Source organism: Leptinotarsa decemlineata, unplaced genomic scaffold (genome assembly GCF_025532065.1).
Source record: "Leptinotarsa decemlineata unplaced genomic scaffold, Ldec_3_MD MMD2_tig00026328_RagTag_RagTag, whole genome shotgun sequence".
Classification (NCBI taxonomy): domain Eukaryota; kingdom Metazoa; phylum Arthropoda; class Insecta; order Coleoptera; family Chrysomelidae; genus Leptinotarsa; species Leptinotarsa decemlineata.
This window is the reverse complement of record NW_027412688.1, coordinates 29,053,159-29,070,578: the sequence shown is the minus strand read 5'-3', so window position 1 is coordinate 29,070,578 and position 17,420 is coordinate 29,053,159. Positions and strand designations below refer to the sequence as shown.

General features: G+C 35.7%; 1 protein-coding gene across 1 annotated transcript; it reads left to right on the top strand.

The window, feature by feature from the left end:
- The first annotated feature begins 6,648 nt into the window (after positions 1 to 6,648).
- On the top strand, positions 6,649 to 16,826 carry LOC111501997 (retinol dehydrogenase 12). Its single transcript, XM_023155938.2, has 4 exons — positions 6,649 to 6,885; positions 9,073 to 9,396; positions 11,079 to 11,407; positions 16,527 to 16,826. Exons 1-4 carry the CDS (start codon positions 6,747 to 6,749, stop codon positions 16,734 to 16,736), a joined length of 1,002 nt encoding a protein of 333 aa, XP_023011706.2. The 5' UTR covers positions 6,649 to 6,746; the 3' UTR covers positions 16,737 to 16,826.
- The last annotated feature ends 594 nt before the right edge of the window (positions 16,827 to 17,420 follow it).

The following is a 17,420-nucleotide window of genomic DNA, read 5'->3' as shown; positions in this document are numbered from 1 at the left end:
ATAACTTTTCAAGTGAATATTCAAAATCATCCAAATTTTGGTAATTGACTAAACAAATGAATTCCGTCGATGAGCTTTCATGCAGGAGTCAGTTGTTTTGCTACAAAGTCAGGAACGGACTACCCCCGATGGTCCACACCCCAAAACTTTGAAATGACAGATATTTTTCAATATTTTTCAACAAAATAAGGTTACTTGGACAATTTTATGAATAAAAGTACTCGTGTGGAAAGTCGATCGGAGCAACGAGTCTTGATAAAAATGTAGTTCTACTCGACGACATCAAACCCGCTCGTCCACCATTATTTGAAATGAATAATTATCAAAGCAGAAATAATAATGATAACGTTAATTCAACAACATTTATAACAGGAATAATACAAAGTATGCTAAAATGAAGTCGTAAACAAAAAGTACAGTACCTATATGGAAGTTTAAGTCACAATTGTGATAGCAGATATTTTTTCAAAAGAAATATCAAGTTCTGTAGATTCGTGGTGTTTTTAAACTAACAAGCTACTCTACTATGAAATATCGAATTCATTCCATATTTTGTATGTACATAATACGTGTGGAATAATCACGTTTCGTGTTGATCAGTTATCTGAATCTCATGAAACTCAACATTCGAATGTTTCAAATTTTCCTTCACAGCTGAACTGTTGAGGAGTTTCACTGATAATTATAATTTTATGGGAGAAATTCTTTAACACGAATCTAAATTTAGCTGAAAAAACGCACATCGGAAAAAATATTTACTATACTAATAAAAAGCAAACGAATGAACTACAAAAACGGCTGCACATGATCAGGTGAAAAATATCCAGGGAATAATTATGTTCCATTTCTTTCACAGATGTTGACAAAAAAACCTTTTAGAAAGTTTTGATAAAAAATGAGAAACTGGAATGCGATTTTGTTTTGTTGAGTGGTGCGTTGTCATATGACTATCATTGTATTGTCAATATTCTATAGGATATTTTGAATTTTTTTGATATGGCCGAACAGTTTACATTCAATGAATATGCAGATATGCATGTATTTTATGGACGAGCATTTTGTAATGCTGCAGAAGCTCGTCGTCTGTATTCCGAGCATTTTCCCAATCGAACGGTACCGTCAAGAGAAACATTCGAGCGTGTCGATCGCAGCTTGAGGGAGACAGGTATGTAATAATTGATAATTAATTTGAGCACGTTGTTTTATTTCGACATTATTGTAGGTACAGTTTTGCCAAAACGAGGTGGTGAGGGCGCTCCTAGAACTGTACGTGCCGTTGTATTGGAGGAAAATATTTTGGAAGCCGTCGCTGATGATCCTTCAATGAGCATCAGAAATCTATCAGAACAGTTCCATACATCCAAGTCCACTATTCATAGAATAATTAGGGAACAACTGCTCCACCCATTTCACATCCAGAAGGTACATGCCATGACACCTCAAGATTTTCCAGCACGACTGGAATATGCCAATTGGTTCATGGATAGGCAAAGAGAGGATATGACTTTTATTAATCGAGTTTTATTCACTGATGAAGCAGGTTTCAGTAGAGATGGAGTTATCAACTCTCATAATCTCCATATATGGGCCGAAGAAAATCCCCATGGGATATTGCAAACCAAACACCAACGGAAATTCAACGTGAATGTTTGGGCTGGTATCATAGGAAACCATCTTATAGGACCATTCGTTCTACAGGACCGATTGAATGGAGAACGTTATTTGGAGTTCATTCAGAACGATTTGAATGGACTTTTGGAACATGTTCCATTGCAAACCCGAAGAGATATGTGGTTTATGCATGATGGCGCTCCTCCTCATTTTAGTTTGATTGTGCGTGACCATCTGAACCATATTTTCCACAATAGATGGATTGGTAGAGGTGGGCCATATTCATGGCCATCGCGGTCTCCGGATTTAAATCCATTGGATTTCTTTCTGTGGGGGCATCTAAAAAGCCTTGTTTACGCTACACCTATTCACACAAGAGATGCATTGTTGAATAGAATAACATTACATTGTGAAGCCATACGAAACGACCCTGGAATGCTATTTCAAGTACAGAGAGGGTGTCTTCGCAGACTAAGAAAATGTATAGAGAGAGAAGGTGGTCATATCGAGCAGTTTCTGTAGCGGATTTTTCATTTTTGTTTGCTCTTGAGGCTCTTGAGTTTCGTTAGTTAAACGTGTTTGCATTATAAAAATTCGTTATGAACATTTTACCTATCTTCACAAACTACACTTAAACGATTTGATCTCCACTAACTTTATTGAAAATAATCATAACATGTTTCGCTAAAACATTAGCTTTTTCAAATGATTAATACATCCAAGCATCCTTACATTCATATTTATATACTACAGGTAACCACAATCGAGACTACCTGTAAGAAATTACCTGAATCTCTACATCACATACCTGCTCGATTATGCTTACCTAAAGCAAATTGCCTACCATCTACATCAATAATAATTCTTTATGGGTTTTTAAGAAAACAAGTTCAATAATGGTGATCTATTCAAATCTAATTGGTCATTCATTAGAATATTTGAATTTTTAAGTTTATTAATTTCCATTGCTTCTAAATGATTCAGTTTGAAACCTTTATTTTCAATGTGCAAAATTTCGAATTCTTCATTAAAGATGTGATTTTCTTCTAGAAGATGATTTGAATACGTTGAATTTGTTTTCTTGTTTACATAGCTCTTATGATGTTCCTGGATTCGATTCCTAAATGTCCTGCCAGTTTGACCAATATATACCTTAGGGCACGTTCCACACTTTAATTTATATACCCCTGATTTCTCGAATTTAGATGTCTTATCTTTATTATTTTTAACTAGCTTTCCCAACGTATTACTTGTTCTATATGCAATTTTAATATCTCTATTTCTCAAAAATGAAGCCACTTTTTCCGTTGGTTGTCCAAAATAGGTTAAAGCTCTATAATTTTGATTATCTACCTTATCAATGGGAAAAACGTCTCGCATCGCTTTTGTGTAGACTTTCTTGGCAAGTATTTTGTTTATTAATTCGGCTTTAAACCCATTGTTTACCGCAATTTGCTTGATGATATTGAGTTCTTTATCAAAATTATCTATTGAAAGAGGAACATTGACTAATCTATGAATCATGCTATTATAAGCTGATACTTTGTGTTGATACGGATGGGTAGAATCGTAATGTATCGTAATATCCGTATAGGACGGTTTGTGATAAATTGAAAAATCATGTTTGTTGTTCCTCCTACTAATTGTTAGGTCCAAAAAATTGATTGAGTTGTCTGTTTCTATTTCAATAGTGAATTTAATGTTCTCATGAATTTTGTTAATATCCCGATGAAAAGTATCTAATTGCCTCTTAGTACCTGTAAAACATACCAAAACGTCATCCACATATCTATGCCAATACAAGAAATTCTTAATCAAAGGATGTTTAAAGATTGACTTCTCTAGATTATCCATGAAAATTTCTGCAAGTAATGGGCTTAATGGATTTCCCATAATTAAACCTTTTGAGGAAGAATAAATATTGTTGTTGAATTGAAAATAATTTTGGTTGAGACATAATGACAGAAGGTCAATTATTTCTCGTTTTATGACTGGGTTCACTCTATTTTTATCTAATAATTCTATTACTAAAGTAATAGTATCATCTGGAGGTATACTGGGAAATAGATTCTGCACATCAAAGGATAGTAATTTTGCGTTGTCTGGTAGAGATAAGTTCTCTATTTTATTGATTAAGTCATATGAGTTCCGTAGACTAAATTTTGGTTGGAAGTTACAATGGTTTAAGATGATATTGATAAGCCTTTCTGATAATTTCACTGATGGTGCAGTGACAAAGGAAACCACTGGTCTAATTGGATAACCCTGTTTGTGCAGTTTTATGAGTGAATATAATTTTGGCATTTGGGGGTTCATCAATGTTAATTTGAACTTTTCCCTTTCTGTAAAAAGTATGTTAGAATTTTTCAAAAAATCTTTCACTTGTCTTTGAAATAAATTAGTTGGATCACGTTTCAGCGTTTCAAAATTTCCTAAATTCAAGAAATCAAGGGTTCCGTTGACATAGTCCTTTCGATCAATAGCAACTACAGTATTGCCTTTATCTGCTCTAGTTAATATAACATTATTTTCGTTAATTTTACTACGTATTGATTTAACAAGTTTCAATTCATTCGTAAAAGTACCTTCTTTCAGAAATTCTGACTTTATGATATGTGACGCCAAATGTTTGTTATTAATGTTATTCAATGTCCCTCCTAATGCCATTTCAGTTTCTATTCCCAAAATTTCAAAATTGTTAGTGCTATTTTTATGTCCAATGTTGTATTTGAAACCTTTTTCTATCAACCCATTTTCCGTGTCTGTGAACTGAACTTTCGATAAATTTATGAACCTGTCATAAAATTTATGATTCGAGAAATTGTTTCTAATAGATAGAGATGGTTTCTGTGCTATTAGTGAATTTAGTTTTTTCTTTTGAATGCAGTACTTTTTATGAATGATTTGATTTACTTGTTCTCTTACTCTAACATCTAAAATATCGAATTCTATATTATGACACCTATGAAGTAATTCCGTATGTACTACCTTAAGATATATATTTGCGTTGTCCCTCTTGCTATATTGTGAGTTCATATAAATATGAATGTAAGGATGCTTGGATGTATTAATCATTTGAAAAAGCTAATGTTTTAGCGAAACATGTTATGATTATTTTCAATAAAGTTAGTGGAGATCAAATCGTTTAAGTGTAGTTTGTGAAATTACTATGGATCTTCATCAAGTAACGGCCGAATCAATCAGAAAATTTTACCTATCATTTCCATTTTCCTTAAAAACTAATATTTTCGAATAATGGTAGACATCTCAGGATAAATGTTGTTGAATTAACGTTATCATTATTATTTCTGCTTTGATAATTATTCATTTCAAATAATGGTGGACGAGTGGGTTTGATGTCGTCGAGTGAAACTACATTTTTATCAAGACTCGTTGCTCCGATCGACTTTTCACACGAGTACTTTTATTCATAAAATTGTCCAAGTAACCTTAATTTGTTGAAAAATATTGAAAAATATCTGTCATTTCAAAGTTTTGGGGTGTGGACCATCGGGGGTAGTCCGTTCCTGACTTTGTAGCAAAACAACTGACTCCTGCATGAAAGCTGATCGAAGGAATTCATTTGTTTAGTCAATTACCAAAATTTGGATGATTTTGAATATTCACTTGAAAAGTTATCAAAGAAAATCATTTTTCATTTTGTAACTTCGAGGGCCCGTTACTTGGCAACGAAGGATTTTAGGAAAAAAGTTATATGAAGTACTGGTGATATTTTGACCCCATCTATACATTCCCGAGAGGAAAAGAGGAAGTCCAAGGACACCCTGTATATCAGTACCAATTCCCTACGAATACATCGAAAGTAAAAATATTTTACGTAATGGTATTTATGGGTTTTGTTGTGAGTTCATATAATGGAGGTTGTCAGTTACATTAATAAGATCGAAAGCAAGAATATCAATATACATGAACATCCAACAAGAAATTGATGGATGTAGCCGTTACTTCGTGGTAGGAAATCATAATAAAGAAAAGAGAATTGAAAGTTTCATTTATCTTTTCTTCATTATCAAACGAGACATAAATAACCACTCCATCTATATAAATAAAAACAATCTCCAACTGATGGTAAATGGCCAACGTTGTACTTATTAAAAATGAACCCTTACAATTGTAATTCTGAAATCTCATGAAAGAATTTCTCTCCAGACATTCATTTTATAACATTTGGAAATTTAAATAAAATTTCAGTATGTTTTGTATGTCAAATGGGAAGTAAGATATTTTCATCATTCATAATTTCACCTTCATACTTTTCAAATCCGAAATCTATACTTATAAATGCAAAAGTCACTCACTTAACACTCACTCATTTATTTTCGTTTCTCCATAATGATGAGTCCTAGGAAGCTAAAATACGGTATATAGATGCTTCTCAGGGCTTAGATGCGCGCTAAGAAAGTATTCCCAAATATTTCAATCAGTGCGTCCCCAGTGGGGGTATGAGGGACGCGTTTACATATAAAAATTGCCTTTTGATCAATGTTTCTCCATAACGGTATATGTTCGGAGGCTGAAATTCCGTATGTCGCTTCGTTTTATGCTCCAGGTGTGTAATAAAAAATGATTTTAAAACATTCCAAGTGAGACGCCAGCCGCGGGAAAAAAGGCGCATTAATAAAATAATTTTCAATATATTATTTATCTTATCTATTCATAATGTGATCAATATGGCCCCTCACAACATGTGATTTAAATAAATATTTCCTACGATATTACAGATTTAAAGTGCAAAGACATAGCAGTTGCGGCGGTACCGTGCCAATTATATGTCGCTCTTTCAAGAGTAACCTCTGAACAAAACATGTTTGCATTGTCTACTGACGAAAAAGCTGTGAACGTTATATAAGAAGACATTCTGTAGTATATTTAATATCAGCATTGCACCCATGCGAAGCCGGTGCGAATCGCTAGTTGACTGTATATTAACTTCCTCAGGATCACATTTCATAATGTTTAATGCACACAACAATACACTTTCTAAAATGTAAATGCATTTGTTTCTATTCGAACGTCAACAGCAGTAAACAAAGTGACCATGATTTAATTTTATCACCTATTCGAGTCCCACCGTTCAATCAGTTGAGATATCGAACCAGTGTTCAACTAAGATTATGTTTGTTCTTTGTGCAGCATCTTATGTTTTACTCTTCCTGGTTTTCCTGAAAATTGTTTCGAAACTGACCCGTGCTCGATGTAAAAGTAAAGTGTGTCTGGTGGGAAAGGTCGCTTTGGTCACCGGAGGAAGTTCAGGTGATTATTTTGTTCGTGTTATTGTCGCAACTCAGTAGCTTATTAACGAGAGTATTTTATTCGCTGTTTCACCCATTCATTCATTCATCCAAATAATGAAAGGACTCACTGAAACACTTAATTAGATATTTATTGTATCGAAACAGTCAAATGTTAATCAAAAATACAATAAATCACCAAAAACTTATGCTGTCACCCAGCAGGATCGAAGAAAAGGAAATGTGCTGCATGGCTGGAACCTCTTTCTGAAGATCAATAGATATTGAACTGAATTTCTTAATACTGATTCTCAATAATCTTGACCTCCCTCAATATTTATGAATCTTTCACGTATAGTCAGTGTGCATACTTGAAGACTGGCTATAAATCAAATCATCTAAAAGAACAATTCGTTCAGGCCAGTCTCAACACCCTACACAGTAGGTTAATGGACTGACACCTATCAGAAAACAACTACTCCCCTGGCTAATACCACGAAGGGCGTTGGATTATATCCGACAGGTGTCAGTGCAGGATTCTTCACTGAAGTTATTCCTGCATATGCTGTTGGCGATACAACTGCCGCAATAGATTTTCAATTATTGGAACACACTTGCAGACCGGTTTCGGGCTGTTTGGCCACTCGTCAGTGCAAGGTAGTGTATATCATCAACATAAAGTCGATGATTTCCGATAATTGAAAATCGAATTCCGTCAGAGTATCATTCCTCGAACTAAGCTGAAGACTACAACAAACAACAGGTTTGTCGTCGCTCCATCTGCCTGTGAACGAGGTAACCAATCTATTGCGGCAGTTGTATCGCCAACAGCATATGCAGGAATAACTTCAGTGAAGAATCCTGCACTGACACCTGTCGGATATAATCCAACGCCCTTCGTGGTATTAGCCAGGGGAGTAGTTGTTTTCTGATAGGTGTCAATCCATTAACCTACTGTGTAGGGTGTTGAGACTGGCCTGAACGAATTGTTCTTTTAGATGATTTGATTTATAGCCAGTCTTCAAGTATGCCCACTGACTATACGTGAAAGATTTCTTTCCTTTTACGAGGAATTGGGCAAATTTGGATATGCAGTTGGTTACCTCGTTCACAGGCAGATGGAGCGACGACAAACCTGTTGTTTGTTGTAGTCTTCAGCTTAGTTCGAGGAATGATACTCTGACGGAATTCGATTTTTTCAATTATCGGAAATCATCGACTTTATGTTGATGATATACACTACCTTGCACTGACGAGTGGCCAAACAGCCCGAAACCGGTCTGCAAGTGTGTTCCAATAATTGAAAATCTATTGCGGCAGTTGTATCGCCAACAGCATATGCAGGAATAACTTCAGTGAAGAATCCTGCACTGACACCTGTCGGATATAATCCAACGCCCTTCGTGGTATTAGCCAGGGGAGTAGTTTTTTTCTGATAGGTGTCAGTCCATTAACCTACTGTGTAGGGTGTTGAGACTGGCCTGAACGAATTGTTCTTTTAGATGATTTGGTTGAACATTTATGAAGATTTATACGCTGACATTGCAACTTTGATCCGGTTACTGTACTGAGGTATAATACTAAGAATGCAATCTGTTTTATATTTCTATATCCTGTGATCGAATCAATTTCGATGTCTATGAACTTTGAATATTAAAAGGTGGAATTCTGAATACTGAGTGTTTAGAATATTGAAGTTGAGGTTGGAACATCTTTCAATTCATGTATTCGCTTCAATGAATTATTTCATGATTGCTTCCATATTTGACATTATAGCTGAAGAGTTCACCCTGGAGTTGTCTTGTGTGATTTCAAGTATGAAATCGATGATACAGATCATTGAAAAAGTAGAATAATATAACAACATAACATAGGGATTAAACATTGAAAGAATTGCCACTTTCAGATTCATGGTTAATTTTAACTGTTTTAAAAATCTGTTTTAAAATCTGTTTTTCCGTTAACCAGCTGTCGCACCCCTACGAACGACAACCCTCAGAAGTCGAAACTTGTGCGAGCTAAGGATTAACGAGGTCTTACCTTTTAACGTGTGATTCCTAACACGTTCCTGACCTATATAATCTAACAGACACTATGTTATTTCCAGGATGACCAGTTGATATTATCAATATAACTCATTTCGACCAGAAAGTTCCTGTTCAAAATCACAAGTTGAAATTTCATGTGTAATAACATCATTACTTTTCAGGAATTGGTTATGAGATAGTTTTGAAACTTGCATCACGAGGATGTAAAGTAATAGTAGCTGATAAGGTAATAGACGAAGATATAAAAGTAAAAGTCGAAAAAGAAACCAACAATCCAAATATAATTTTCGAATATGTTGATTTAGCTTCATTCAAGTCTGTGAGAAAGTTGACAGAAAAAATAAATAGATCTGAGGAAAAACTGGATATTCTGATCAACAATGCCGGGATACCAAGAAGTTCTGAAATACCAACTGAAGATGGATTCAACCCTACCATGCAGATCAATTATTACAGCCATTTCTTACTCACCCACCTATTGGTTGGTAAGTGATGAATACGAATTCTCATAAGTAGAAATAGGAGTAATACCAATTAAAGCGTGTTATCGGTCTGTAATTCATACGTAGATTTTCGGAATATCGATATTTGAGTCTGTCAACGAGTCCGTTTCTGTGAAAAGTGCTTTCTTCTGTAAACATAATGCTCTTCGAAAATCCTCAATTCATATCACGATGGAGAAGTAGAAAGCCAAAACCTTCAATTTTAACAAGTTCCAATGACTGGAATTTGATCAAATGAGCGAATGAATCTCATTTACGTACTGTCATCGATGACATGGATGGATTCAGCTCATTCCGTGACAAAAAGTCGTACTTTTATGAAAGAAGTATGTGTTTTTTCTCATGATGTTATTCATATTTGGCACTAACGAGCCGATAAGGCAGTGTTCCATGTAAGTGAAATTTTACTTCTTTCAATTATTATATTCTGTAGGAATCCTGTGAATGATATCTGATTCGATTTCATTACGAACGTTTAGAATGCAACGGAATGTTTTCCATATGATTCAACATTCATATATAAAAGCTGTTTTGAAAAGGTTTTTCCTTTCGGTTTGTATCTATACATCTTTTTATAGACTAAATCCTTGGAATTGATTGTTTTTTCCGTTTCTTTGGGAGAATCCCACATTAGTTTCTATAGAGATGAAGAAGAAGTAGAAATTCAAAAACGTTCCTTCCTAAAAATATACCCTTTCAATTGAACTAAGATATTTCAAGAACCCAAATAACAATAACATTAGTCATGTAGATTTGCTACTACATTTGTTTTTCTTTCAGAATGTCCATGATCTTCCTGAAAGTAATTTGAGAGAATAAAAAAAATATTTCGAATATTCTATGGCGATATATTCATTCAAACTATTCAAAGAGGCAAATGTACGCAACTATCAAACGGATACATTTCCTTCACTTTCCAACTCTTCTACCGCCCAATTCTTCCAATTTCAACCATTTGTTGTTTTTTGTAGTATTTACGTTCTTTGCATTTTATATTTCATACAAAATTCAAATATTCTCAGACTTATAGTTCTGACAGCGTTTCAGCTCTTCTAGATATTATTCCTTTCAATTTCTGTTCTCCTAGTATTCTAATCATGTCAATCTCCCGGTTATCCTGGTTTAAGTTTGACGATAGTGGTGTCACGAAGTGTTTTGGTGATGTTTTGAATACATTGGAGCTCCTGGAGACACCCTACATTTTGTTTTATGAAAGAGAGGACATTGGCAGATCAAGATCTTCAGTTGATGTGGTGCTGCAGGTTTTCCTGCAGCTGAAAAACCAAATGCGCCACTTTAATTAATGAAGTTGCCCCGGAGCGTAAATTAATTTTTATTGTTTCATAATTTCATGATTTGTATTACTTTCTTTAAATAATCAATATTTTATGTTATCGATTGAAAAAAAATTCCCAGCTCGCACTAGTTTTTACTTTTGCGAGCTGAGCTTTTGGGGTTTTTTTCCGTTATAGGCTGTCGCCGCAGCAATAGTTATTATAACAGATTTTAAAACAGATTTAATGTTTATGTTACCAACAATTAATATATTTTCCTGAGTGTTCTTGATATAAATGATATAAATAAGAAAAATAACTGGTTTCAATATGGAATCTTGCGAAGCTATGAAAATGAAGGAATTGAAGAAATGAACCATTACTTTTCAGGTCTTTTGAAGAAATCTCCTGCAGCAAGAATAATTTTCACCAGTTCCGCAAATGCTTACTTTCACCGCATTTCACCAGAAAATATTGGACCCCTTGAAATAAAGGAGGAAAAAATCCCTTTGTTCAACTATATGAATTCCAAGTTTTGCCTAGTCATTGCCTCTGATATTTTTGCCGACTTACTCAAAAAATACAATATAACTTCCAATGCCTTTCATCCTGGCGTAGTTCGAACTGATATTGTGAAAAAATATTATCAACAGAATTTGACTTGGTGGGAGCGAATTTCCATGCCTCTGATCACACTTCTCTATTTATCAATTGGAAAGGTAAGGATCTTCTGCAAATTGCTGTCATATTTTTGGTTTCTAATCAAATCATCGAATAAAATATAGAATATAAAGAATGAGTTAGATGTGATTCGGTAGCTGATTTGGAAGACTAGACCATTTGTCTTCAAGTCAGCAGTATATCAGATATCTGCTATTTTTTTGTAAAAAGTATATGTTCGTCAAAAAAAAGGTACATAGTGTGTCTAAAATGAGTTTTTACTCATTTTTGACGCACTATGTAATATAATTGTTTTTCATGATCATATATATTTATTAGAAAACTATTACAAAAATATTAACATCTTTTTACAAAATCAAATTAAGTTTTCTAGCTTTCTCTGCAGCAAACAAATCAATTACCTCCTCGGTCAATTCTACGGTGGATTGACATTAACGCCAAACCGTTTAGTCGTTTCTGGCTCATGGAGTTTTGAGGCGTTTCAGAGAAGAGAAAGTCCTCTCAGGGGTACATGTGGAAGCAGGTTGTGTCGCCAAGATCTTTGAAAATTTGTACACACATTGCCGTAAGGTTTTTTCATTGTGTTTCGAGGATTTTTTTTTCAATATTCTCTTTCAAATACTTGGTTCGTTTTGCCAAGGACTCAATAGAATTTCTAACGGATTTTATAATTATAATAGTATCTGTATCTGTAAAGTGGGGAGGGTGAGTGTAGGCCCACAGCACTTAGGCCACATGCGACCCATTGTACATCCTCCTAAGAAGTTGTCCTCTTAGGTCATCGTCGATCCTGTCCTTTCCAGGAAGGTGGGCAGGTCCCTTGTTCGTGTCATCATGGCTTAAAACAGGTTGGAGCCTGGCTCCCTTACCCTTTCGACTGATATTCGTCAGAGAGACAAACGGGTCAAGACTGATTTATGGGATGGCGGCATAAATGTCCTCAGACAACAGTACTGCCCTTCACGTGGACCCCTACCTGGCTGGGGTGTTTGGATGAAGATATTGTTCATCTTTCAACGGAGGACATGAGGGCCTCACTCGACAGAGCGTCTCCCTTTCTCCCTTTCAGGGATCCTCACTTTTCTGGCCGGAGAAGATTTCAATATTCCCATGGTTATCGCCTGAGTCTTGTCCGGGTTCACTCAGATCTTCCATTCGAGGTACCAGCGCTCGAGGTCGTCAAATGCACGTTGCATCTAGACGAAACCGAGCTCTCGACCCATGGAAGATGGTCACTAGGAGACATCTCCTTTATAACAGAAGGTGTAGGCCAAGACTCGCCAAACACACACTCTCTCATTGACGATAACTCCTGGCACTCGCATAGGACATGCCTGACAGTTTCATCTTCCAGTTCACACATCCTGCATAGATGTGTGTCCACTAGCCCCATATTATGGAGGTGTTTTCTCAGTTGACAGTGTTACTGTTGAGCGTAGATTTTTCCTGGTCATCGCTAGATATTTCTCCAGCGCCAGCTTCCCAGGGTCGCCCAGGGTGATCCTGGCAAGATAGCATCCTTTGATTTCATCCCATCTCTTCAGGGATTGAGCGTGGGTATGACATTTGGCTAGTTCCGCAATTGTCGAAGTCATCAGGCGTTAGGTGCCACTGGGTCCTAAAATTCTCAGTCCAGCCGCTTCCTTGGCTAAAGAGTCGGAGATTACCTTTATTCCCGTCGTGCCCTTCAATCCATCCCAGGATAATGTTATTATCTACCGAAGCTTTGGCTGAATCTTGGTGGCACTCTAGTTCTAGGCCTGAGGTAACACGTCTGTTCTAGGCTAATAGGGCTTGTCTGCTATCAGTGGAGATTGTTATTTTTTCCCAGAAATTCTTTTCTTGGTTATTTCTCTTGTGGCAATTGAGATACCAGCCAGTTCTGTTTGAACCACGCTGATATTTTTCCCATTTCCCACTCAATTCTTAGGCTTAGTGATAGGGAGTACACTCCATATCCTGAGCCTTCTTTGGTTTTTGAGCCATCTGTATATATACGTATTGCATTTGTAGCATCTGACTCTGTGTTCTGTTTTATTTGTATTTTGTAGGGTTCATTAAACACAAACTTGGGTACAATTGCATCACTGGTTGCCTGCAGCAGAGGTTGCGTATGGCCATTAACGCAACCTCCTTAACGTACAGGTCCAGAGGAGACGAACCAGTTATTAATTCCATTGCCGCGGTTGGTGTTATTCTCATGCTCCTGTGATGTTCAAACAAGCCAAACGTATTTGACATAATTTTTAGATGGCCGTTGCTTGTAGAACTTTCGTGGAGGGATCAATCCCCCTTGATCCCCCCTGGCTACGGCCTTGAAACTGACTATGAGTGATTAAAAGTTATTTAACCTATTTTAATTTGTATATTCGCGCTCACTGACTAGCAGCTGAGGTGACATCTACACCCGCGACAAAACGGGACAGACCTGATACGAATGTCAGAGTGTTCGCAGAGTGTTTTTCTATAACAATTCTCGCAAATATTGTGTCACTATTACAACGGCTGTTGAAATTCGCTGAGAGACTGGGAATTGCAGAACCCAGGGGTGTCTCTCTCAACTGCCGTACATTATTCAAACTTCTAATTTCACGCTAATACCAAACAAAAGGATAAAACATAAGCATTACATGGAAATCTCTAAGGCACTGTTAGAGCGGTGTCTGTGCCAAAGTAGTGATTCACATTGGATTTGAATCGATGGAGATTAAATCCATTTGGAGAAACGTTCTCAGGAAATGTATTCCACATGAACTTCAGTTCTCCAAATGAAAGAGTTCTTGAACTCTGAAGAAGGTGTCATCTGAGCTCCATAAAGCATCAAAAATTGCTGAGGTGTGTACAGTTCTCTGGTTCTAAACAATGTTCCAGGCTTTTGAGAAGCAGCCTTTGCAATTCTAAAGACATGATTTTGCCAAGATATATTGGTGTCCGTTTTAACCCCAACAAACATCGAAGCAGCAAGCAGAATTGGCTTTCCTGCCATTGTTATATCCGGTTCAGAGACATTCGTCTTGATGAAGAAAACCGATTCCTGCGTTTCTGTGGCATTGACCTGAACCTGATTACAGTTCGGGTGACAGTCTTCACCCAAAGACGATTGTAGATACTAACAATCGAAATGTCGTGAACTAACGTGGCTTGGAATCTCTTAACTTTTTATTTTGTTTCAGGGATTCCAAATCATTTTATATATTAGACAATGGAAGTCCGAACTAGTGAAATTCATCATGAAACATTGTCAATCACCTTCAAATGAAATACATATACTGAACAGGACTATGATTTTGGAAAATTATTACCGTTCAGTTTCATCTGGAATAATAGTAACAGGATATTCCAAGGCAATATGAAAATTTAAAAATTATATCATGTATGAATTCAAAAGAGACATATTTTGGGAGGGGGGGAGATTAGTTTTTCATATTTTTTGAACTCTTCCACATTTTTGTTTTATAATTTGGAAGTTGAAAGCTTTTCCCAAATAACATTACTTTCTTTTTATTTTTGATTCATGTACAATAAAAGCTGTGGTGATTTCAATTTTTCAATATTTGTTTGTCTATCTATCTATAGTAACGACACAGAAACACCACTGGATGCTGTACAATTGTACTGGAATTATTGATAACATTAACCTCCTCGGTCCTACAGAAGAAAACTATTTCAAATGTTTATCTTTTTTCTTGTATTATTCTCTCAAAAAATAATAATTGTCAATTGAAAAAAATGATTAAAAAAAATAAAAAGAATCCAGCTAGCTGGACACCAGGGTCCGGTGTAACAATTATTATAGTTCCTTATTAGTCAGTGGGCTATGCTTGAAGACTGGCAGTAAACAAATCTAAAGAAATGAACTTTAAACGTTCAAGCCAGTCTCGGATATACCAATTCCTTCCTTATTCAGAGGAATCGGGCAAATTTCGGATATGCAGTTAGTTAGTACCTCGTCCACTAGATGGAGTGACATTTTGTTGTTCGCTTCAACTTAGGAAGAGGAATGAAATACTCTGAAAGAATTCCGATAATCAATTATGTAATATCATTGACTTGGTTGATGATGGACACCATCTTGCACTGACGAGTGGCTAATGAGCCCGAAACCGGTCTGCAAGTGTGCCCGTTCCGAAATTGAAGATTGACTCTTTCAGTTGTATTGCCAATTGTACATGCAGGAAATTTTCTGTGAAGATTCCTGCACTGACGCCTGTCGGATATAATCCAACGCCTTTCGTGGTATTAGCCAGGGGAGTAGTTGTTTTTTGATAGACGTCAGTACATTCAACCTACTATGTAGGTATATCCGAGACTGACTTGAACGTTTAAAGTTCATTTCTTTAGATTTATTATAGTTTCTTTTGTGACAAAATCAACAATACAAAACATCTCAAGAACGAAATTTATAAAAACATTGACGTTTTGGTTGAATACACAGAAACACATTACATGTACCTACTACGTTGATATCGACTTTTTTCTTTGCAGTTTTCGTTGCGACATCCCATAAGTTTATTATTTTCTTCTACAGCACATATTGGTAAATGCTTGTTCGACGACTTTCTAACGTCAGCTGGGGGAATAAGTTTACACCCAGATGCGTTGTTTGATTGAAAAAGATAACCCTCTCATGTGACATTGAAAATACTCATTTCCCGCACTCAATGAAAAATAACATTTTTTTTGTTTTCTTTCAAACACAAATTTATTGTTCAATATTGCTCAATAGCTTGAGCAAAACGTTCACGAATCGACAATGAATACAATAACCACCACGTTTCGATTTTTTTTCAAGAAAATTGAAATAATTCATGTTTCTCACCAGATTGACGCAAAAAATTCAATTTAGGTAATTTTTTTATCCATCCAAAAGAAAAATCCAGAAATAAGTTACGAACGTAAATAAAACTGTCCGAAAACTGATTTGTCAAAAGCAATATTTGTTAAAATCATAAGAATAATGAACCCTCATATCATGATACATTTTTTATTTAATTTGGTGCGTTATATACGTTTCAGATGAGATAGGTTTTTCATGAAGGGTGAAAGTTTTTCATTTTTTAAAAACAATTCGAGCCTCATTGCAACAAGAAATGAAAAATTGATCTCAAAATTCAAATAAAAAAAATAAATGGTTCCAATAACCCATTTTATTTCTAGAGTCCGGAAGATGGAGCCGAAATTGCGATCCACATTGCTACTTCGAATAAGATGGAACTTATTACCGGGGAGTTTTTCATTGCCACAGTTCCTTTCATCAAACCTAGAGGCACTTTCAACAACGAATTGCGTGACGAGATTTGGAGATTATCTGAAAACATTGTGAAACTCACGCCTGCTGAAAAGTTGAAAAGTGTCGGTGTCAAATGATATAATCAGTTTTCAATTCATTCTGTTACATGTGAAGGAAAAGTTAGGGTTTGTTAAGGTCATTGTACTAATAAACATCTAGATTTTGTATTCGATCCACTGTCATCATCTAGGCACTACTCAAACTGAACGTGTCATCCACGAAAATAAAACAATAAATGAACAACTATGAAAAAAAAGAAGACAAGAAGACAAAAACCAAAACGGGATATATAGTATACAATGCTCGGACTGACAAAAATTCAATATCGGCCAAACCAAGAAAAAACTGATTCAAAGGTACGATGAGCACAAAAAGGCATACATGAATCCAATAGTATATGAATCAAACCTTGCAACAGACGCCATACAAAACAAACATAATTTTCCCCCACCAGAGAACATAAAACTATATAAAACAAGTCAATAAGGAAAACCGCATGGACATTTGGGAAAACTTAAACATTCATAAATTTAACAGTCAAAAATCACTTATCGAGACCTAACATAAAAATATAACAAACAACTCAATATACACAGGAGTGTATATTGAGTTGAGAAACAGTATACCTAGAAAAGATCCAACACAAAGAATAGTACCTGATGTAACCCAAATAAAGGCAAATTTACCTAAAATACCTGGAGTACCTGAATTGAGGCGTTCGGACCGTATAAAAAGACATACAACAGGATGACACGTTCAGT